General features: G+C 40.2%; 1 protein-coding gene across 8 annotated transcripts in view; it reads left to right on the forward strand.

Moving 5' to 3' along the window:
* MAST4 (microtubule associated serine/threonine kinase family member 4) overlaps positions 1-24,189 on the forward strand; it is a gene marked incomplete at both ends in the record, with an annotated part of 610,384 nt that overhangs the window by 522,269 nt on the left and 63,926 nt on the right. For all 8 annotated transcript variants that reach the window (XM_080702972.1, XM_080702973.1, XM_080702974.1 and 5 more), the window contains 4 exons: positions 5,517-5,586; positions 11,429-11,507; positions 20,146-20,303; positions 23,110-23,185. In XM_080702972.1, the coding sequence (XP_080559098.1) occupies positions 5,517-5,586; positions 11,429-11,507; positions 20,146-20,303; positions 23,110-23,185 (383 nt within the window). The remainder of the gene's footprint in view (positions 1-5,516; positions 5,587-11,428; positions 11,508-20,145; positions 20,304-23,109; positions 23,186-24,189) is intronic.

Consider the following 24,189-nt stretch of genomic DNA (forward strand, 5'->3'; position numbering starts at 1 on the left):
TAAATTCATTATGTGAAGTGGACAAACATTATTCGTTCTAAAATAAAACAATTTCTAAATATTTAGGTAATATAAATTTACCTATGAGTAAATTTAATTATAACACGATTTTGTGCCATTGCATATAATTTGGATTGTGAGTCCATTTTAATGTACTTTAAAATTATTCTAGGTGTCCGGGCCTGGTGGCGCACGCTTGTAATCCCTGCGCTTGGGAGGCGGAGACAGGAGGATCACACAGGTTCGAAGCCAGCCTCGCTGGCTTAAGAGACCCTGTTTCCAAATAAAAATTATAAAATAGGTCTGGGAGTGTAGCCTGGAGGTAGAAGGGCTTCCAGGAACCCCAGTATCACACACACACAAAAATTATTCAAGGCGGAGCTTCCATAACTAAGAGAGCCTAAAGCCTATGCAGGTATTCAGGGTTTGCTCCTCTCTCTCACATTCCCCTACCATATCCTCCCCCAGTCTTATCCATCTCAGTTAATGCCACCATCTACCCATTTGCTTAGTCCTAAAATCCAAAAGCCAGGCTTGTCTGCTGTCTTCCTTTCTTCATTCCACTCAGTCCCATTTTTTCTGCAAATCTTATTGATTCTACTGCTAAGATGTCCCTGAGATGTGCAGTCTCCCTTTCTAAACCGTCACCCTCTCTTCTTCTTTGTGCTGGTAGCTTCCGAAGTGCTCTCTGGCTTCCTCTCTTGCCTGCACATAGCCCACAGGCAACAGAGCAGCTAGAAGAGTCTTTATCATTGTCATTCCCCTCAGAGAGTAAAGAATAAATATTTGTTGACTGAATCAGTCAAGCAATGAGTGGTGCTGGCTCTAGAGGGATCAGTAAGACAGGGACAGGGAAAACCACAAGAATTTAAAAGAACCCACATTAGAAGAAAGCCTCGATTCATTGTATATAATCCTTTCTTCACTTGAAAACCGAAGAATATTAGTCTACTTCTGTTCACTGGCCTGCTGTGAACACTTCACAGTATACCCAGAGATAATTCCATTGACAGCCAATCAAGGGGTTTCCTTGGCTATTTAGAGCCTAAACAGCTGCACAGGTTTAATTAATATTCCACAATTATATCTGGAGAGGAGCCAGTTTCTGAGACAGGTGTCTTAAATGAAACGAAGATCCCTGACTCTCCACGCATCACCCAAGTCCAGCGAGATAGGCTCAGACATCTCTGATGAACTATTATCCTGCAGAGCTCATTCAGTTTGAGGTCCCTGCACAAGTGTTTTGGTGGTCAGTTTATCTGCTGTCATCCATCTGCAAGGAAGCCCTTTTTTTTTTTTCCTGTGGCGTTTGGGCTGCAGGTTTTTTAGGAGTGGCCATGTGTTGTCGAGGATCTCCTACACAGTAATAAACACCACACTGGTGGTTATGGTATGAAACCTCACAACATATTTAAGGGGCTCATCACGTAATGACAATCAGGATGCAACTGGGGGTTTGCTCTTTAATCCACCAAGACTTTCAAATGGCAATCACCATTAGTTTTTGGATTCCCTCAGCCCTGATAGACAATCGAAGCATTAGAAACTATCGTTTCGTGAACAGACAGCTATTAAAAGCACATTAATAATCTATAGTGGGTAAAGCATATGCCTTTTAAAAAGATTTGCAGCTTGCTTCTCTGTGGTGAAGACACAGGATTTCTCCAACCTAATTACAAAGCAATCAAACAATTTAATTAATCTGGAAATCACTTTCTTAACAATAACTGCCTCTAAAATGAGGCACCCTGTGAAGTGCCTTTAGGTAAAGTATGGTTCTGATACACTGCTGGTATGTTAGCCCTGCCACCACCTCCTGGGGATCAGGGAGTTAATTAACTAGGTAATGCCTGACCACCACTAAGGCTTCCTTTACTGGTCAGAAACATCGACGGTGATACCAGCAGTCTATAAGTATCCTAGCACTCAAACATCCGAGAGCCAGCAAATCCCTGGAGCAGCAGGATTTGAGTTATAAGCAAGTGCTGCGCATATGGGCAGAGAATTAACTGGCACCAGTTTTCATTTGAGAGTCTCTCAGGTATTGCTTTGCAGATGGGTGGATGAATTCAGAGAGCAGCACTGTGAGTAGTGAAGGTCATGTATAGGACTCCGGTTTCAATCCGTCTTACTCTCTTGTTTGGGGAGACGCTGTCTGCGCCTGCGTGCAGCAGTAAGGTCGTCGGCGCTGAGTTAAGATACATACAGCGTGCTTTATGATTTGATCTGTTCGAATTAGCAGCATTTTGATCACTGGACAAGCAAACAGTGTCGCTAAATCTTCAGAGACCAAGTAGAAATCAATTTTTATTTCAGATAGAACAAAGACATCAAAGATTGATTTCTGTTTGTCTTATCTGCTAGTCTTACAATTTCTCCCTAAGAAAAATTTAATTTTCCATAAAACCTGACGCAAACAGCTTCAGAATTCTCATTTCCACTTTCCCTCTTACCACCACAACCCCACTTCTGCTTTCTCTCAGCCCACGTTGGAGATGTCAATCGCTTTTAGTATTTGCATTTTTTATCACTTAGCTCTAATTCATCATCAGTTAGGCTTGGATTGCCCACCAGAATATTCTTTCCCTTGGCCTTAATGTCCTAATCAGGCCCTCCTCCTCTGATACTCCTCTGTCCACAAGTATAACAAGTACATTCATGCCAGGTTAATACCAAACATGTCTAAAGGCTTCCCACAAGTAAGTGCCTTAAACGTAGTTCATAGCTCTTTGGCTCGACCAGTTGGAAACCCCCCATCCAGGAAGCCTGTGTCTTCTATCACCCTCCCGTTTGTTGTGACTTCCTGGAAGTCCCCTTCTATTTCTCCCTTCACCTAAAGCTTGCTGAACTGCCCTCAGATTGAGCTATAGTTTCTTATCTTTCAGAAATTATTAGGTACTCTAGCCCATATCACTCTTGTGCCTCTTTGCTAATATTCCATGACACAAAAGGACCTTAATGATGATAGATGTGTACTCATACACCACATTACAGTGTTCTCCCTTTATTCCAATCTATCCCAATATTTTTCTCAGCAAATCCTGTTGGCTCTATTACTGAAACATCCGCAGACCATATATACACACAATACAAATGGTGGTCCTGTGGGATTATGTCACCTGGCGATGTGGTTGCCATCCTTGATTAAGTATACTTCGTGATGTTCATACAGTAATGAAATTGCCTAGCAACACATTTCAGAACATTTCTAGCCCTTAAGCAACACATGACTATACCTGCAAGTTATGTATATTTACACTTCAGCTTTGTTTTTTAATCCTACATGAAGAAAGATCTGTGATTATTAAGATAGCACACATGTTTCTATGGTCTTGAGATTGAAGATATGGGAATTTCGGTTTGGTTCTATAGCAGTGTGGTAGATGAGAGGGAAACATCTCATGGATGTACGTGAGAAGGCAGCCCAAGATGGGAGGCTAAGGTGAGGACCGCAGGTTTAATGCCAGCCTCAGCAACTTAGTGATACCCTGTTTCCAAATACAGATAAAATAGGGCTGAGGGTGAGGCTGCCTCTTTGTCCATATTTATCCCCATCCATCCTCAAAGGATTTTAGGTTAATTCTTTCTTCTGTTTCCATGTTTGTAAAAATACACTGAATTCTCTCTGATTGTTCCGGTTGATCGAATTTGAAGCTCCAGATAGAGTTTTCTTTACAGCAAATCTATGAATCTGCAGCCAGGTTTCTTTGGTCTTAAGTGAATAAGGTAGCAGGACTGTTACCATAAGGTCTTGGTTTCAAAGAAGCAGTTGTTACTCCTAAGAATTTACTGGCAATCAGCTCTGTATGGTGTGTGAGCAAAGTGCATATTTTTCCCATGTAAAAACCAGAATCTCAAATTATATTTTTCTGTATAGAAAACAACATTTTAACCCTCTTGAAATTATTGAAATCTTTTATGGAACTTAGAGAGTAATATACAAGTTAAATTAGGGGTGGAAAAATGAATGCTTTTAAGAGAAGCCAGAATAACTTAGTTCAGCAGTGTAGATAGATGGACAAAGTGAATCCTGGATTAATAGACAGCAAAAGCAAAACCCATTTCTCTGGGGGCTCAAGGAACACCAGATGCAAAGGCATGATAAATTTCATGGCAGCAGGGGGAAAATGTCTCTATCCATAAAGAAATGGGCTCTTCAGCGCTTCCCTGTTGAATAGCTTTGATTGTGGTGTCTGTCATAAAGTTAATGGCATCTGTTGAAGACATCGCTGTAAAATTTGCAACCTTAAGTTAATTGAAAAATTTCTGTAGCGATGTAGCCACTCTAGAAGTCCTCGAGGTAACACTAAACTTCTCCTCCTTAATGTGCTAGTCTATTGTTTCTGTGCACTGATAATAAATTGTTTACCTTTACAGCCAGGTCCTGACTTGAATGTGAAGTCTTGTATTCCTTATACCTAATTGCAGTGGTCACTTCCACTAAACAACCAGGGATGTGGTGCTTGGGCTTGCTGTTAGACATGGAACACAGCTTCCTGATTCATTTTCCACTTTTCAAGAATGCACAGAATTACTTTACAGCCCTTCCTCACCTCCTTCCTGAAACCAGCTACTGTCCCTTGCGGTCCTCAGTCAGTTCTACCAATCTAATTAAACATGCATAGAGAAGCAGGGTGGTCTGGAGTGTCCTGAACTTGCCCCCGCCAGCTGCCTGCCAAGCCTTCTCAATGATCAGCAGCCGGCTGAGTTGGGCTAATGTAGAAAGTAACAAGCCCCGGAGGAGCTGCCCTCCTCCCAGTGAGCAATCAGCACTCGCCGCACCTCCGAATGACTTGGAGAGGCACACGCTGCCCGTCTCCGCGTGGCTGTGACTTTTTGAGGCCGCCCGACTAGTCATAGTCCAGCTGTTCAGGAGCAGAGAGATTGTTGAAGGAAATATTGACAAGAGATAATCCTGCTGGGCTCCTCCAGAGATGCCAGGATGGATACGGGTGGTTTTAGAAATAAATCTAAGCCACTGGGTTCTTCCTAGAATTTTATCACCAGCGCTGACACATCCACCTTTAAAATGTGTACTTGGGAGCATGAGTATTTATTTTTGACAACTCAGATTTTTTTTTTTTACTAAAGATGTTTTTTTTTCCCAAATAAAGTGTACCCCTCACCTGAGGCATGTTCTTACCCATCTGTCCTGCTCTTTGAAATGGTAACATGTGGCAGATCACAACCAAGACATTTATATGTCACTCTTCTGTAGGACTAGAATTCTTAGATTATTAAATATACAGCATAGAATCCTTATATTATTAAATATACGGCGGACTGCAGGCTGGTGATAGAGGTGAATGTGTGTATTCCTGTATCTTGCACACTTGGACACTCAGGAACCCCTCTCCCCAAGCCCCGCTCCAGGTAAAACTAAAACATTATAAGGAAATAGGACACTTTGCAGAAATGTAAAAAAAAATTATTACTGAGATGCAGAAGATTCTAGATGTTGTTATCAGTACAAAAACAAAATCATGTAAATGTTTTTTCTCTTTTTCTCTGTACAGGAAACAGCCCTCAAGATAGTCCAAGAAATTTCTCCCCCAGTGCCTCAGCCCATTTTTCATTTGCCCGAAGGTAAGGACTTCTCATGGGTGGAGTAAGAGCGTTATATAGAGAATCCCATTTCCCTGCCCCTGCCTCTGCCTCCTCCTTCCCCTCTCCCCGCCTTCTTTCTTTGAGGTCCTGTTAATTTCAGTCAAGGCCTTCTCAGAAGGACTGGGGAGTGACACACCTGCTTTAGCAATTTTATCAATGATTTCCACCTGATGGTAGAGTTATAGGATATCTCTTGGTTCTTCACCAAATGGTTGCCCCCCCCCCAACTGAAGGCTATAAATGATCTCTTCAGTTTTTCTCTCATCCCTAGTTCAGGCCTTGTGCATGGCCATTGCTCAACAGATCTTTACTGAATTATCTGAGCTTATACAGGGTCAATTTATCTGTGTCCTGATGCAATTTGTTGTTGAAATATTTATCCTAAAAACGCCTTTCTTGGGATCGGGAGGTATAAACTCGAGATGCCCCTTAGACCACTGGCATCAAAGCCAGTGATGCAGTGATCCCCCTGACCGAAAAAAAAAAAAAAAACACACTTGGACTACAGAATGTTTTGTGCTTTCTCTGTCGTATTTGGAATAAGGCACAAAATGTTACAGAGATATGTCTCCTTTCTGGAGCACTGAGTCAAGGGGCTGTGTTGCTCAGAAGGATCTAAAATCCAGCTTTTTCAGGGATGTTTTTTGCCGAGCCAGGGGGTGGACCCAGCCCTCTCTTCTGGGTGCTGTGTGTGCCATCAGTGTACTTCACCCCATCAGGGCCAAAACCCCACCTTTACCCTCACCACTCTCATGCGACTGTGTCCTTTTCCACCCAGAAAAAAACATCAAACAAGCCACAGGTCCCTTCAGTCTGGTCTCTGAATGTTCCGGATAAATTTGGCTTGTTGTCTGACTGTCCTAGATATTTGCTAAGTTTTCCTCAGAGACCTAAGTACATCATGAGCTGGATTAAAGTAGCACCTAATAAGAACACATAGATAAGTTCGGAATACATATGTATGTTCTTACATACGTTGCTCACCATCAAAAAGTGCAGTGTGTTCACTGTGGCTTGTCAGCTTGTGATGCACTTTATATTACAAAATTCAGGGAAAGGGATGGTTTACAACATTTTCAGAATGCTGTATAGTTATGATTACATTACGAGCCTCAAGGCAAGAAGAAATCTTTGTTCCTTCATTATTTTAGTAACTTCTCATCATACGTTAAATGTCTATATGCATCCCACTGTGAGGAGGTTATAAGAGTGATGAAGGCATCGTCTCAGCTGGGCAAGGTGGCACACACCTATAATCCCAGTGACTCAAGAGGATGAGGTAGGAGAAGTGTGAGTTCAAGGCCAGCCTGGGTGTGTTAAGGAGATTCCATCTAAAAATAGTAATAATAATAAAGAAGACACCACCTCCAACATGCTTATGGAGGCTCCCACCTTGATCTTCTCCAAATGTTAACTTCTGTCCTTTAGCTCTCATTTTAAATACTGCAAAGAAAATGTGAAAACTAACTGGTCCAGGAAGTCTGTGTGTCCATCAAATGTTAATTCATGATAGTACTACTATTTCCAGTGGGAGGGAAAATCCTATAAAAATCAACAAATAAGTACCCACCAGAGCCTTTGACACACATCTCTAAAAGAAATAGGAGTGCATTTAATTACCTTGAGTAATAAGAAAAATGCAAGTCTCATTACAACATGCATTAAAATGGGACAAAAATCATAGCCTCTTAATCCTGCCAGATTTATAAAAATGAAGAGCACCTAATAATTAAGTGGGTGACTGAAGGACAGATGAATCTGGTATCTGTGCTATAAGAAACATACACAAACCACCAAGCATGTTATTTTTGACAAATAAACCATAAACCATGACGGAAGATTATCACAGGAGACCTGTAGTTCATCTTGCAGGAACTTCCAGCTGGAACTCCTCCACACTTTTCAAAAAGCATTAATTTAGATTAGGGCATGAGCGATCGTGTTCTTAAACTCCTAGTCCAGTAAACAGAACCCCGTGTTTCTTATGAAAATTCAAATTGGCATTTTCTGTTTAATATCTGGGAGTCTCTTCAACTTTCAAGTTGATTTTCATTGGAAACATGGAGATACTACCCAGGGTCTCCATTGACTTCCTTTCTGAGCCTTCAAAAAGTCATGCCACGTTTAGACTCTCATATTTCATTAGTCCAGGAGAGGAAATGGTGCTCTGTTCTGAATTATTCTTGGATGAAGAAATCAAGGTCAAGTTTATTGGCCTTTTCTGACCTTATTTGTACCAGGTGATGATACTCTCCTGGCAGACTCTCCCTGAAATGTAAAAGTCCAGTTACAGATTGTAAAGTATGATGATTCACACTTGCTTTCCATATTTCCTAACACTGACTCAAGAGTAAAGTTCCCACTTACTCTTTCACATCTAAGTTTTAAGTATTCAGTGAAAAGGAGGAAAAATGACACAGATTTTGTTTGGAGCAAGGACACATTTTCACATTGCTAGTTGCAGTGCAGGTTGAGCATCCCTAATCTAAGAAATATCCAGAATGCTCCAGAATCTGAAAACTTTTTGGGTTTTTTTGAAACCTTTTTAGCAGCAACATGATGATAAAGAATGTTAAACTTTAGGAGTAGGGACGCTCAAAGGTCAAATTTATGTGAACATTTCAAAAGACACCATTTACTGAAATCTGAAACATTACTACTCCCCAGGACTTTGGATGAGGGCGAGTCATCCTGCACTGATTTATAACCCATCTATGGGTTATAAATGTGGTGGAGTTGCCTCACACTTTTCCCTATGGTAGTAGGATGGGGATAATCGTGCCCTGCCTCTTATAGAAGTTGGGGAGGCTTCCCTGTTATAAATTGCTTTCACAAGAAATCTAGTCCCTTGAATAAATGTCATGAGTCTCTCCTAGTTGCCTAGCTGTTCTTTGTCAGGTTGGCTCTCAGAATATATTTCCACAAGCAATTTACTAGAGCCAATTTTTCTGTCAAGTTCAGATCATCAGAGCAATAGTGGCCAGAGAAATTTTCTAGTTACTCTTCTTATCTTTTTATTTTCTGGTACTGAGTTGAACCCAGGGCCATTCTACCTCTAAGATAGACCCTCAGCCCTGTTTTATTTTATTTTAATACCGGGTCTCACTAAGTCTCTGAGGGTCTTGCTAGGTTGCTAAGGCTGGCCTGGAACCTATGATCTTCTTGTCTTAGCCTCCCAAGTACTGGGATTACAGGCGTGGACTAACATACCCAGTTCCTAGTTACTCTTTTACAGTTTTTTCTGGAATAGATTTTAGTTCACTACTTTACACTGGTGTAGTTCAGTTTGTTCCAACATCAACTCTCGAATGTACAGTGTATCACCCTAGGTGACTATAACAATGAAGCAAATAAAGAAATCTATTTCCTCTTCATACAGTTTAAATAGCCAGGTTAATAATCAGAGCTTTCCATTCTTTCTTTGTTGTGCAACGTATTAATATAAAAATTTGTGAGTAATGTTGAAACGGTGTTCTTTGCCAATCTCTTTGTGTCCTGTGTTTGCCTTTCTTATATTTTCACGTAATATAATATTGAGATTCCCACCCAGTGGACTTCAAAGAAGTCTGTTGCTTTGGCAGGGACCTAGTCTTGTCTTCCTATAGTGTTTTATTGGTGGCCACTGCAAAGAAAAGACAACATTGTTAGTAGGATCCAAATTGCATTTGTGTGATAGCTAGCTTTCTTTAAAAAAAAAAAAAAAGGCATGTTCTCGCTTAAGTACTGCATACAGCATATACAGTAACTTCTGGTGTGTGGTTGTCATGGTAATGAAAATGCAATGGTCCTTTTGCTCCATTTGAGTAAATAGACACGGACAACTCAGGGAACTTTATGAGACATAAATTATTTCTGGTTGATGGCTATACAGAGTCCTGAGCACATTCTTGTTTAAACATCTTTCTAGTTGTGTGTTTTCTGGACTAAGCAAATGTAATTTATGCTTCAGAACTAATAAGAACATGTCCCCTCTTGGAATTGTTCATCCATCTGAAATGTGTTCCTTGATACCTGAGGGAAAGGAGAGTTAATGAATCACAAAACAAAATCATGGTAGGAGAAATTGTGTCCCTCACCCTTTCCAGAGACTAGTTCCTGATAATTGCTATTAAATGGACTGAATAATTATTTTAAAATCATATCCTTTTCTAAATTGTGTTTATAAAGGCATGGATTTTAAAGACTTTAAAAAGTAGTCAAATAAGATAGTATTAACCCATGCCCATTAAACTGATAGATGAAAATCACTATAAACATTGTTATAATATTTTCTTCTGAATTCTTTAGTATTTTCTATTGTTTATAATGTTTTAAACAACATATAACTTAGTTTTCCCATTTCCTTTTATCTGGTATATTTATAAATGTTTTGCTTCTTTTTCTAAACATACTTGATTCAATTGTACTCCAATCATGATCACAGAAATGACAGGTAAATTTTACTAAAATCTTAACATTGTAGTAGTTCTGTGATTTGTCCACTTGATTTTCACCATAATTGTCTTTGTGGACCATTTGCATTTATTGGAGAAAACATCCATGGTAGTCTATGGTAATACTTTTTCTTGAATATCATGTTACGATGTCAGGTTTTTTTTTCTTTTTACATGAACATCTAATTGTGGTTTCTCAAATCAAGTCTAATGCTGTTGAATTCCCTTCTACTTACTGCAATAATGTTGCTGGTAAATTTTGTTCATTCTGTCTCTCACTGTTAGCAAATTAATATAATCATGAATTACCAAAAGTCAATATATAATACTACATTTAAGAATGCAATATTTTCCTTCATAGTGTGCATTTTTGCCTGTTTTGCCCCTTGGCATGGGTGCATGCTATTCGTTGTTACAATGTCTTATAATTTTTAAGGCACAGTCTTATTTGAAATTGCCAGTGAAGTAGCAGCTCTGTAATGGCAGAGGTTGCAGGAAATTTGCTTTCTTGTGCCCCTTGTCCCAGCAGTAGTATCATCTGTACTGTCCAATTAACTCATCTCAGGTGCACAAGTGACCCTAATTCATAACTAAAGTCAGCTCAGAAGCTACCACCCTATCACCAACGGAAGATAAAAACTCCTCTCCTCAAGGTTCCTGATAGTGCCACCTCTCAGGCTGGAGCAGAGGACTTTACTCTGTGTCAGGTGCTGTTGCAACTGGAGAAACGCCTCCCCTCCATCACTGGCCAGAGCTGGGCTGCGTGCTCCAGAGCTCTGGAGGAAAGCAGACAGTTAAGGAAGCCAGGTCACATCGCAAGGCAGTAACCCTGCAGAGGCTCTCTGCTTAATGCCAGTCACCTCCTTAGTGGTTATTTGTCTCTTAAAGCTTGAACCAGCTGTGAGCCCACTGCCCCCGCTCGCCCTGGGTGTGACAGGCTGAGCTGTTCCCTTGGCAACACCGAGCGGGGAAGTGTTGAGGACGCATTGCACAGCGCCACGGGCCCTTGCACCATGCTGGGATCCAGGCCCTTGTAAAGATCATTGGCCCTGGTCATTAGTTCCCAGATGACAGTGTTTCCCCTCCTCCCTTTCTGTTTGTGTTCATTTGAATCTGCTGAGTCTGATCATTGTAATTATCCCTGGTATTCATTTTGTCAAAGTGTGTTAGCGAGCGATCAATACTATGGATCAACTCATTCACTTTCTACTTGTTTGGGTGTATTGATTCAATTTAAATAAAAGTCAACCTGCTGTATAATGTTTGTTTACCCTGACCCTGGTGAGCATCTCCACATCCTCATGGACTGTGTCTGTGTCATTCATGTGACTAGGTCCCCACATAGTCCTGCTCCAGTGTGGCTCAACTTAAACTCCCTTTCTCCGCAGGTCTGATGGACGCCGCTGGTCTCTGGCTTCTCTCCCCTCCTCTGGTTATGGGACAAACACACCCAGTTCTACCGTCTCTGTAAGTGCCTGGATTTTTTCACTCCCTCACAACCGCAGAGCTAATAAGCGAACAGTGTTTTCTCTGGGTGTTTCCTGGTAGGAAGGTGAAGATAAATTCCACACGTCTGCCACTCTGAATAGGTTCCGTATCAAATGATTGCCTGAGAGACAGAGAAGGACATACCTCTGCCGCAGGCTTCTAAACTGCGGCACATAGACTGCGTAAGGCCCAGCATCACAAGTCTAGAGGACACTGGGAACTTCAATTTTAATATGATTTTGTGTAGTTTGGGAGGAAAATACAACCTGGTTTTATTGCTTTGGCTCTGTGCTGATGATATTAATCTAAAAGTACCCTCAAACTTTGATGGACCTGGTCTTTTTTCCTGTTTTGCTTTAGATAGAGGTTTGTTTTGTTTTCTCTCTCCTTCAAAGAACATCATCAACAAAAAGAAAAGTCTTAAATTTGTCCATGCCTTCTAGGTAAGAACTTTAAAGGAAAGAGGAAAAGAACTTCGGCAAAGGTTAAAATAAATAAAGAGACTAGAGGGAGCCCTGGGAATGAGAGAGAGGATTAGAACACTCTTACCCTGGACTATAACATTTCAACAAGAGGCCTGGCAATTACTGGCCACCGTTCGGTAGATTAGATACATGCTTTCTGAGTTTAAGTTAGTGACTTTGTGGGGTAACTGTATCCGCAGGGATTTAGAAACCAGGTGGTCATTTAGAAAGGTCCAGCAGGTCATAGGTGTTCAATAAATACCTAATGAGGTGGCCTGGATGCTCTTGTGCCAGCCAGGAATGTGGACCTGTGACTGCAGAGCCCCTTCTGATTGATTTCCTTCCTCATTGTGTCAAGATCTACAGTTTCTGATTTATGGATATCCATCTGTTGTGTTTCCATCGCCCACAGCATTGTGCTAAGCACATAGATCCCGCCACTCAATAACTCTTGAATCGACAAGACATTACAGTTAAATAGATAAACACTCATTCCTATCACCGCTGCCTTATGTATTTCCAGATCCCCCCGTGTCATCGCAGGTGGGTTTTTGGAGCACCACTAAAACTGCATCGCTAAAACCCACTGGGTTATAAAATATTACCTTCTCATAGTATTTTATTGAACAGAAGTTATTTATTTTCCTGTTCACGTTTCTATTTTGTTTTGGTAGGTGTGTGTGTGTTGTGCATGGAGATCATTTTTGAGAGACATCCTAACAGTCTTGGAGTTGTTTTCTGTGCCACATCAGCTTCACATTAGTGAAAATCTTGAATGGCATCACCGGATAAAATTGTCACTAAATAATAGTGACAGTGTCCTTGGTTATTCTGACAGTAACCGCCGTTGGTTATTGGTCCCATCACACATAGATGTTGAAAACATGGGAAACCACAGTGTGAAAATGAATGCTGAAATCGGTTTACCAAAAAAAGAAAAAAGTAATTTTTAAAGTTGTATGAGCTGTCTGCTCGTAATCCCAGCTTTTGGGAGGCTGAGACCGGAGGATCGTGATTCGCGGACAGCCTCAGCTACTTAGTGAGGCCCTCCGCAACTTAGTGAGACCCAGTTTCAAATTAAAGAAAAAAAAGAAAAAAACTAGGGCAGGGGGTATAGCTCGGAGGTCAAATGCTCCCAGGTTCCATCCCCAGACCTGCAAAAAAAAAAGTTGTATGAGCTGTCTTTCCCCAGGTCTTTGGATGTCGTGTGTGTGTGTGTGTGTGTGTGTGTGTGTGTGTGTGTTCCTGTGTATTGCACCTAGGGGATCAGACAGGTGAGCTATACCCCCAGTCCTTTTTATTTTGAAACAGGATCTTACTAATTTAGCATATGTTGGCCTTAAACCTGCAATCCTCCTGTCTCAGCCTCCCAGTGCAGTGGTACATTACAGACGTGTACCACCATGCTTGTGTCCCTGGGTCTTTAATAAGAGCTAAGTTACAAATAAATAGAGTACTTCACTCTTTCTTCTGTGGCTTTCTTGTACACTCTCATTTAATCCTCCCCCTACTCAAAATTTCAATTCGTGTTTACTGATTCCAAATTCTTTTATTTCAACTGTATCACCTTGCTTTGCTTTCAGTCAGCTTTTATAGTTGGCTGCAGAATTCTCTCTTTTGTAAGAAAAATAGGACAGAGTGAAGGATCTCTCTCTGTCTTTGACAAATCATACACCATCTAAAAAATGAATTTATAAAGCAAGGACGAGATATATAGAATTGGACTCCACTGGGTTTAAATAACTTTAAGAATAATGTTTTTACAGCTATTTATTATGAGGTATGCTTCATTTAGTCCTGGCAGCACACCGTAAGATGTAGTTGCTGCTGTTTCCCTTGTTTTATGGATCGGAAACTTGAGGGCTCTTTCCCAACCCCTTTGTTTTATTAATATGAGTTCAGTAAGTGATCTCTTAGCTATTTTTAAGAAATTTACATGGCAGTTTTAAATTTAAATACATTGCAATTAATAAGCCTAAGGTGGCCATCAGCCATTGAGGAGTTGCTGCTGTCCCTAACTTGCACGTTTTCCTAAAGAAGATGCCAAACGCATATACCCTGTGTTTCTAATACCTTTTCTTCATGCTTATTTTATTAAAGAAAGCAGTATATGATTGTTGATCTTAATATTTCTTTTTCTAGCTTCAAAACGAAATTTTAGTTCCCCAAATTGCTTCTTTTTTTTTCTTTTTCTTTTCTTTTTTTTTTGCCCAAAGACTTAAGGAACTATGTAATTTGTGGAATGCAGGGGCTTTTACACATACAAAAGAGTTCTCTATTTTCTCCTTATTGGTTGTTAACAGTGACATGAACACTAGAAAAGTTACTTCTTGTCTTCCTTAGTTTCTTCGTTGTTGTTCTTTAAATATTAGAGCAAAATTAGTGCAAAATGGCCTATTAGCTGCAATGTTTCTTTCCTAAGTCCAGTCTTAGTCATTTTTAGATGTCTCATTAGCTATTAGTCACTTAATGTACTTTAGTTATTTTAAAAGGAAAACATAGACTATACCCAGATAAAACTATAAGCACTCATGAAATACAGTTTAAATTTTACAAATAGTTGTGTTATCAGCTGAACTCTGTAACTGCTTATGCTGAAAAGTAAACATTATCATATCTGTATTCTTTAGATATTATGGAAACTGCAAAATTGTCCAATGTTAAAATTGCTATGTTCTGAAATTGGAAAGATTTGGTCTTAAGAAGTTAATCAGTCCCACCAGAAAATATTTAGTATTGCAGCTTCTTTTAGTGTCAAATTTTGCAGTTAATATTAATTTGCGGAACTTTTCCAAGATAATATTCACATCATAATTTTTTATTTTGAAATAAGTCATATGGAATTGCAGCAGTAGGAAGACATTCTTTCATGTATTTCCTACCAGATAAATTATTTTCTACTGAGAAAAAGAATGAAAATAAGAATATAAATATCCATAAATATGATATATGATTATAAAATTATATTACTTTTAATAAATAACAAGTAGAAAGCTATGCTTGCATATGTGTACAGTTCTTTGCAAAATGATTGTCTTGAGAGACTAAATGCCTGTCTGGATGATATCATTACTCAGAACATGTATTTGGAACTCTAATTGCCTTGAGAACTAACAGCAATTTTCTGTGTAAATCTTCATTCTTTGAAAGTGGAGTTGATTTGCGTTATACTCAAAATCATATGCAAACTAGTTGGGAAATGAGACTCAGTGGCACCGTGCTTAGGGAAACACGAGGCAATGAGACTTAGTTTATTGGAAAACTTCCAAATTAATTCTTGAAACCTTTCTAAAAGTGATATTTCACGAATATTTTGACCAATAGAGAGGTGTCATTTCAATAAGTGTATGAAAGCCAGGAACTGTGGCACCTCCCTTAGTCCCAGCAACTTGCAAGCCTGAGGCAGGAGGACTCCTTGACTTCAAAAGTTTAAGGTCAGCCTGGACAACAGAGCAAGACCCCATTTCAAAAAGAAAAAGCAAAAATGGCATGAGGCTTGGGGACAACATTCCCATCCCCTGTCACCTTGACAGCTCTCATCAGTGGCTTTGCAAGTTCTCCCCTATGCCCACTCCACTGAAAATGGACCTGTACTTCTCTTTTGTACAAGACTCACTTTGGGGCCTCATTTAGTTATCACTGGAATCATCCTGACCTGGGATTGTCCCCAGTGCCACCTTGCTTCCACAAAAAGGGCTTTGTCCTCAGAGAAGCTCCCAGCCTCCTAGTTTTCTAATACTGTCCGGATCACAACACTCACACTAAGCGTCATTCAGAGTATCTTAGCCTCGGTCACTAAACATGGCCACATTCCTTACGGAGTTACCTAGTACTGTATGTGATACAACACAACATTTTTCTTAGATTTAACAGATGTTTTAGCATTGATTTTTTACACTTGATATAGCTAATTTGAATGCAGATTTTGATTTTGTTTAATAAATAGAATGTTAAAGATACCAGTGAAGGCCTTTTCTACCCAACCCTTTCTCCTGCTTCTCTTCCTCTGGGAAGTCATCTGGTGATGTCCTCATGCAAATAAAAGGCAGTTATGACTTATGTAACACTCTTAAGCCTGGTATGTTTGGGAATTAATTTTCACTTTCAGAAAGGTAACTTGACCTTTGTACTCTACATAATAGCCCAGCAGCAACTGGGCCAGCAGCTCATAATCAAATATGTTAATATTTCTATAGAAACCTGAATCAACACTCACACTAAGTGGATTAAATAATTTTTAAAATAACATTCCATCAGTTCAATGGAGCTTTTGCCACTCAAAGAGATTACTGTGATTTTAGGAATAAACTTCTGGGTTTGTGGGTTTTGAAACCTCGGAGACAGGAATGTACACATTGATTTACCTTGGAGACATATATATATATATATATATATATATATTGTTTCTTTCTTGTTTTCTATTTCATCATTGTTGTGCTGGGATTGAACCTGGGGCTTGGTGTGTGCTATACTAGGTGAATGCCCTACCACTGAACTATATCCCCAGCTCCCCGATGTATAGATTCTTACCGATGTTTTTCTTTCTATTTGCTTATTTCTCTGCCTATGCCATCAGCACCACCGCTTTTCTCCTGCTCGAATTGATTTTGTTATTCTTTTTCTCATTTCTTGAATTGACTTGGGTTGTATGTTTTATTTCTTCTTTGCATAGTGAAAGTGTTAAAGGCTTTGCCTATTCTGAAGAAAGCTTTAGTTTTATCTCCTCTTTCTAGTAGTATTCTTATTTCTATAGTTTATTAAATAATCTCATTACATTGCACAAATCCTCTTTATCTCAATATGTACTCAGTAAGGCATTTTACAATTTCAAAGTATAGGGATATTTTAAAGCACTAGTCATTGTTTTCTAGTGTTACCGCATTGTAGGATTTTAGTATTTACAAAGGGTGCTCTTAATGTAATGACAGATTTTGTAAAAAAAAAAAATCAAAAAGCCCATCAAAATTGACATTTTTTTCAGCACTTGGGATGGAACCCAGGGACATTATTCCTCTGAGCTACACATCATCCCTATTCTTTTATTCTTTATTTTGAAACAAAATCTTACTGAGTTGCATAAAGCCTCACCAAGTAGCTGAGGCTGTCTGTGAACTGCAATCCTCCTGTCTCAGCCTCCCAAGTACTAGGATTACAAGCATGTACCACCACATCCAGCTAAAATCGACATTTTTAAATAAGTGATATCTTCTAATATATGCATATTCTAATCATGTCTCAACTTAATAATTTTTTAAACTCCTTAATAAAAATGCCTTGTAGAATTTACCTTTCATGAAAACTAAAAACAACAAATAGTTTCTGTGTCTTAAATTGACTAAAAGCAGTGCTACTTAGCTTTTCACTCTTTCTACCTTTCCATATTCCAGGTGTTCATAGACAACTTTCTAAAAGCAAAACAGCCAGACATGGCATGCATGCCTGTAATCTAGCTACTTGGGAGGTTGAGGCAAGAGGATTGCCAAGTTTGAGGACAACCTGGTCAATTTAACAAGTCCCCATCTCAAAATTTTCTAAAAGGTCTGAGGGTGTATCTCAGTGTTAGAAAAAAACCTAGCATGCAGGAGGCACTGGGTTCAGTCTCTAGTAGTGCAAAATGATGATGATGATGATGATGATGATGATGATGATGATGATGAAGAAGAAGAAGAAGAAGATGATGATGATGATGATGATGGAGGAGGAGGAGCAGAAGAAGAAACAACTAGCTATAGGCAGGGGATTAAAAAAACCCTTATCCCCACTGAATATTTTAAAAAGTGATAGTCACAGCACCCCCACCCAAAGAAAAAGCAATTTAATTCTAAATTTTTAAACAGTGGTCTAACTGAGGAAGCTTCTTGCTCTCCTTTAGCCGTGGCACAGATCGATGGCAATTGCATTATGGGAAGACACGCATTATTAAGGGAGGCCTCATCACCTTCTTATGATCTCACATATCATTTGTGTTTGCCTCAAAGTCACTGTAGAACTGAGGCTGCTGTACTCAGTCTCTGTGACACAGTGTGCCCACCTTCCTGACCACCCTAGCCTCACTGCACTGGTTGCTTCCTTGATGTGGTTCTGAGTTCTACTCATTTATTAATTTTCTGAGGAGAGAGAGAGAGAGAGAGAGAGAGAGAGAGAGAGAGAGCAAGCGCGCGCGAGCGAGCGCACAAGCGGGCGGGAGGCACTTTTATTAGCACATTCTTTTTTATATTTTATGTGCTTTTATTGGTGCATTATATTCACATCATAATGTAAATCATGTAGACAATGATATACATGCACACAGTGCTTGGTGCCCCCCCACCCCACCTCCCCATTTCCCTCCCTACCAATGCAGAGTGTCAAGACTGACATTGGTATATTCGCATGTATACACATAGTCAGTGGTGGTATTTCCATTAATGAACCTCAGTCCTCCTCCTCCCCTACCCTTAGATCTCCTCTTTGGCTCCACTGAGGGTTCTCCTCCATTATCTGGAGTTCTTCTTGTATCCCAATTACTCCCTATTCTACACATAATATAGAAAGCATATAACCCTTCACTTTCTATGGTCAGCCAATCTCACCTAATATTCTCCAGGTCCTTTCATCTTCTTGCAAATGACATATCATTTTGTTCTTCTTTATTGATGAGCAGAATTCCATTGTGTTTATTTCCCATAGTTTTGTAATCCATTCATCCATTGAAAGACACTTGGGTTGGTTTCATAGTTTGTCTATTGTGAATTGTTCTGCTATGAACACAGGTATGCATGTATTACCTAAGTTCTCCAGTTTCAATTTCTTTGGAAAGATACCCAGTAATGGTTTAGCCAGATAATATGGTGGATCCATTCCCAGTTTTCCAAGGAATATCCATACTGATTTCCATAGTGACTGAATTAGTTTGCACTCTCACCAACATTGTAGAAGAGTTCCTATTTCCACATCCTCGCCAACATTTTTTGTTTTTTTGACTTTTGATGATTGCCATTCTGATTGGGGCTAGATGGAATCTCAGTGCAGTTTTGATTTGCATTACCCCGATTGCTTTATCAGCACATTGCAGTTATATGTCATAAAACTAGTACAAACATTCATACACATAGCCCTTGGTGTGTTTCTTTTCATATCCCACTCTGCTTCCCTCTCCTCTCTCCTCATACATGTTAGTGAAATTGATAACAATACCTTCATATATTGCCATGGTATAACTTGAACTGGTTGCTTCCTTGGTCCTTTGTTTTCCCCTTGCTGGCTCCGTCCCCCATCCCCTCCCACTATTTTACAATTTTCTTTCCGCATTCTTTAAATTCTTCATTTTTTCCTATTTTCTCTCTAGCTTCCACATAGGAGAGAAAACATATAAGCCTAGGTTTTCTGAGACTGGCTAATCTCACTTAGCATCCTATCCTCTAGTTCCATCCATTTTCCTGCAGTTGACATAATTTTGTTCTTTTTTATAGCTGAGTAGAATTCCATTGTGTGTATATGCCACATTTTTGTTATCCATTCATCTGTTGACAGACATCTGGGTTGGTTCTATAATTGGATTACTGTGAACTGAGCTGTTATAAATGTGTGTCACTGTAGTCTCCTAGCTTTAATTCTTTGGAAAGATACCAAGAAGTGGTATAGCTGGGCCATATGGTGGTTCCATTTTTTTTTTTTTTTTTGAAGTGCCTCCATACTGATCTCCATGGTGGTTGTACTAATTTGCAAACTTACTAACAGTGTGTAAGCTTCCTCTTTACCCGCATCCTCATCAGCATTTGTTATTGTTTATGTTCTCAGTTACTGCCATTCTAACTGGAGTTAGAATGTCATTTTGATTTGCATTTCCCTAATTGCTGATGTTGTTGAATGTTTTTCATATATTCATTGGCTGATTGTATTTCTCCTTTTGAGAAGTGTCTATGCAGTTCACTTGCCCAGAGAGGAAACTATCTTTTGGGAAATTGCCTCTACAGACAAATGAATTGAGGTAGAGAGGTATATTGGCCGCTCAGAGTATCAAAGTATACAATTAGGCTGCAGTTAATGTAATTATAACATGAAAAGGAAATAGTATAACAGAGTGGTATCACCCAGCTTTAGGCTTTGATCTCATATTCATTTCAGAATTTTTTTTGGAGATAATCTTACAACTTCACTTTGGTTTGTTTCAGTCATCCTGTTCCTCCCAGGAGAAGCTGCATCAGTTACCATACCAACCAACGCCAGATGAATTACACTTCCTATCAAAACATTTCTGTACCACGGAAAGCATCGCCGCTGAGAACAGATGCAGAAACACACCCATGCGGCCCCGTTCCCGAAGTCTCAGGTGTGTGGACCGACCCCCAAACTGCTACTTGGATTACCTGTTTTTGGCTATTTTGAGTTAAGACCTTTTACTCTTTAATCCATGTTTATGTTAATTGATTTGTGAACAACCACATAGTGTGATTTTTTTCTAACAGATAATATTGTTAATTACCATTAAAAGGCATTGTATTTTTTGTTTTTCAGTACTGGGGATGGAACCCAGGGGCATTCTAAATCTGAGCTACATCCCCAACCCCATTTTTTATTCTTTATTTTTTGAAACAGGGTCTCACTGAGTTGTACAGGGCCTAAGTAGTACCTGGGTCTGTCCGCGAACTGTGATGCTCCTGTCTCAGCCTCCCAAATGCTGGGATTACAAGCGTGCGCCACTACGCCTGGCTGGCACTGTATTTTTTTAAATCTTCACAGTTTGCTAATTTCTACAAGTAGTAAGCATGATGAACTTATGGGACTGCCTATAAATTTCTAACCATTGGACAGGTCAAGACGATCAGATCATAGTGCAAGAGCAGTTAATATTGTTACCTGAAGAACAAAACAGTTGGTTGTGAAGGAAAGAAAATATTTTTCTGAGATTGCATACTACGAAAGTCCACTGGATCGTTTTATTCTTTCTTCTCACCATAAGTCTTAATTTTTCCAGAATTTTGAACCAATTTTTAGGAGTTTGTTTCTCCTAAATTTGGAGGTTTTCAAAGGTAGCCCACTTGACATTGAGTAGGGTCAGTTTTATCTTGACCTTCTTTCAAATAATATGTATCACAGCCTTTATCTTCAGGAAACAGACACTAAAGTAGAGACTCATGGTCAGGGTGTTTACTGGGGTGTGCTTTGGAGATCAGCACCTGTGGAAGGGAAAGGCGGAAGCTGGACTAGGCTAAGGGAGAGGTCCCACTGCAGTACAGGCCCACCAGCCTCAGAGAATACCACCACGGGAAGTCATCCCCTTTGGCGTCCCCAAATGGCCACAGTCTCCGTTGTTACTGAAACATCCCAGGGAGGCCATGGCCTGGAACAAGCTGACTTCTGCAGCCAGGGCCCTCCTAGAAGGGCAGACAGCCCCAGGCCTCCTCCTACAACACTCTCTGTAGCCTGGAAAACAAGTTCTTCTCAGAAGGGAGGTATCAGGGCAATGTATCTCATGGCCTGACAATAACAGATAGCAGGAAATCTTTATTTATTTATTTATTTTTTTGGTGGTACTGGGGTTCCTGGAAACCCTTTTACCTCCGGGCTACACTCCCAGACACCTATTTTTTATATTTTTATTTGGAAACAGAGCCTCTTAAACCAGCGAAACTGGCTTTGAACCTGTGCAATCCTCCTGTTTCCGCCTCCCAAGCACGGGGATTACAAGCGTGCACCACCACGCCCAGCAATAGCAAAAAATCTTGATGCTATAAAACAGATGTATATTGATATGTTAATAATTTTTTATAAAACATAGCTTGTTTTGTGTTTAGTTGATTATCAAAGTATACTGAGAAGAGTTTTCCCTTCCTATCTTTTTTCTTCATTTTGTATTATAAACACCAGATATAGCCAGATTAGGTAACTGTAGACCTTACAGGTAATTTTGAGATAGAGAATTAAAAAAATAAGTTTTACCACAGCATCGAGTAGGGGTACTGAGTTTTACCACATGAATGCCATTTTGTTGTTGTTGGTGGTGGTGGTGGTGGTGGTGGTGGGGGCACTAGGATTCCTGGAAACCCTTCTACCTCCGGGCTACACTACCAGACCTATTTTATATTTTTTATTTTGAAAAGGGTCTCTTAAGTCAGCAAGGCTGGCTTCGAACCAGCGCGATCCTCCTGACTCCACCTCCCAAGCCCGGGGATTACAAGCGTGCGCCTCCACGCCCGGCCACTTTTCGTTTTATTAAAAAGTTTCTGCGAGCTGGGCATGGTGGTGCATGCTTGTAATCCCAGCATTCGGGAGGCTGAAACAGGAAGGATCGCAGCTCAGGGACAGCCTCAGCTACCAGTTAGTGAGGCCCTTTGCAACTCAGTGAGACCCTGTTTCAAAATAAATAAAAAATAGGGCGGGGGGTGTTGCTCAGAGGTAGAATGCCTCTGGGTTCCATCCCCAGTAATGAAAAAAAAAAAAAGAAAAAAAATTTTCTGCGCTATCTAGTGCTGTTTTATCCACCCAAGAGTATAAATAATCTATCGCGGTACACCAGGAAGGTCACAAACTATTAGAATAAAGGGAGGAAAACACCCAACAGTCGTATGCCTTTGTTTCTTATCGTACATGATGCCTACCTCAGCATCCCAAATAAATATTTGCCAGGCTAGAAAATGGATTTCACTTCGGACACCTGTGTCACGGAGAACTCTCAGCCCTCTCCAGGGGCATGTGGCCGAGAGCAGGTGTATGAGGAAGGTGTGAAATTACACTGTTAAACATGTCCTAGATTTTACTGTTTGTAGCCGTAGCGCCCTATTTGTTTTAAACTGTAGTTCATTAATTGCTTTCCGCAATGACACAAGCTCATACTACATGCAGAATATCATCTCAATTTAAGTGTGTTTTCTGAACGAATATTCCAACTGTAACGGTTTGATGGCATGTCACTTCTCGCGCCTGCTTTGTGAATTCTATTCCGTGTTTCTGTGTTTGGAGGTATATATGTATGCTCATGTACTAATGACTGATTTTGTAGTTTATTGCCTAATCCAGCATACTTTTCATATGAAGGTTGCATAACACTTTTGATGCAACTGACTGTTTATAAATAAAAAGCTCATTTTCATTTCATGCTGTGGCAAGTTTAAAAGGGTAATTTGCTTTGCTTGCAGCCCTGGACGTTCCCCCGCCTGCTGCGACCATGAAATAATTATGATGAACCATGTCTACAAAGAAAGGTTCCCAAAGGTAATGAATTGAACTGAAGATGCCTAGCATCTAAATGAACAGGCAACGTAGGTTTAGCATCTGGAAGGTGGTTTTGTTATAGGAAGTAAGGGTCCAATTCAGAAAAGACTTGCATTAAACAGTCTTGCAGCCTTCCTAGAACAAGAAAATAGCTAAAACAATGGTCAGCTAACAACTGCTGAGAACTCTCTACTCTGTGCTTAATGAACTGGCTTTGAAGCAGATGCTGCTGGTTGTGCAGGGAGGTGTTGCAGAGAGGGCCTTCTTTCAAAGGCCTCCTCGCCCTCTGCTTTCCATGGACTCATGTCCCTTACCTGCTGCTGTATTGTCAAGCAGAGAGCATTTTGCTTTCTGAGAAGTGATAGATTAGTGTGCCATGGAAGCTGTTTTTCTTTTTAAGCCTCATTTTCCTTTTCTGCAGTTTCCCATGTCTATAGCTATTCTATTTTTTTCTTTTTCTTTTTCTTTTTTCCTGGTGGTGGTACTCGAGGCGGAACCCAGAGGCTTTCTACCTCTGGGCTATACTCCCAGATCTATTTTATATTTTATTTGGAAAAAGGGTCTCACTAAGTTGCCGAGAGCCTCACTAGGTAGCTGAGGCTGGCTTTGAACCTGTGCGATCCTCCTGTCTCAGCCTCCCAAGCCCAGGGATTACAAGTGTGCACCACCACACCTGGGGCTATTCTATTTTTAATCCTTTGCAGTGGGAAGGTACAGTTGCAGTGTTCCCTGGTTAGGCTGGTAAAGGAATTTGAATTGAGCCACAGTATTGTTTGTGAGAGGCTGTTGCCATCAGCTCCACCTCCTGGCTGCTAGGACTGGCTCTCCATGGTGCCTCGCACCTTCCCTTGCCACCACAGGTCTTCTTCCAAAGTGTTTTTGTACTTTGGGGAGAAAGCAATCTGTCTGAGTCATTCTGGACCCACTGCCTTTCTTGACCTAAGCATGAGAACAAAAGAAAGTCTTTGGTTTTATAAATCAAGGGTAGGCTACTTATTATTTGT

Source organism: Muscardinus avellanarius (assembly GCF_963383645.1).
Source record: "Muscardinus avellanarius genome assembly, chromosome: 1".
NCBI lineage: Eukaryota > Metazoa > Chordata > Mammalia > Rodentia > Gliridae > Muscardinus > Muscardinus avellanarius.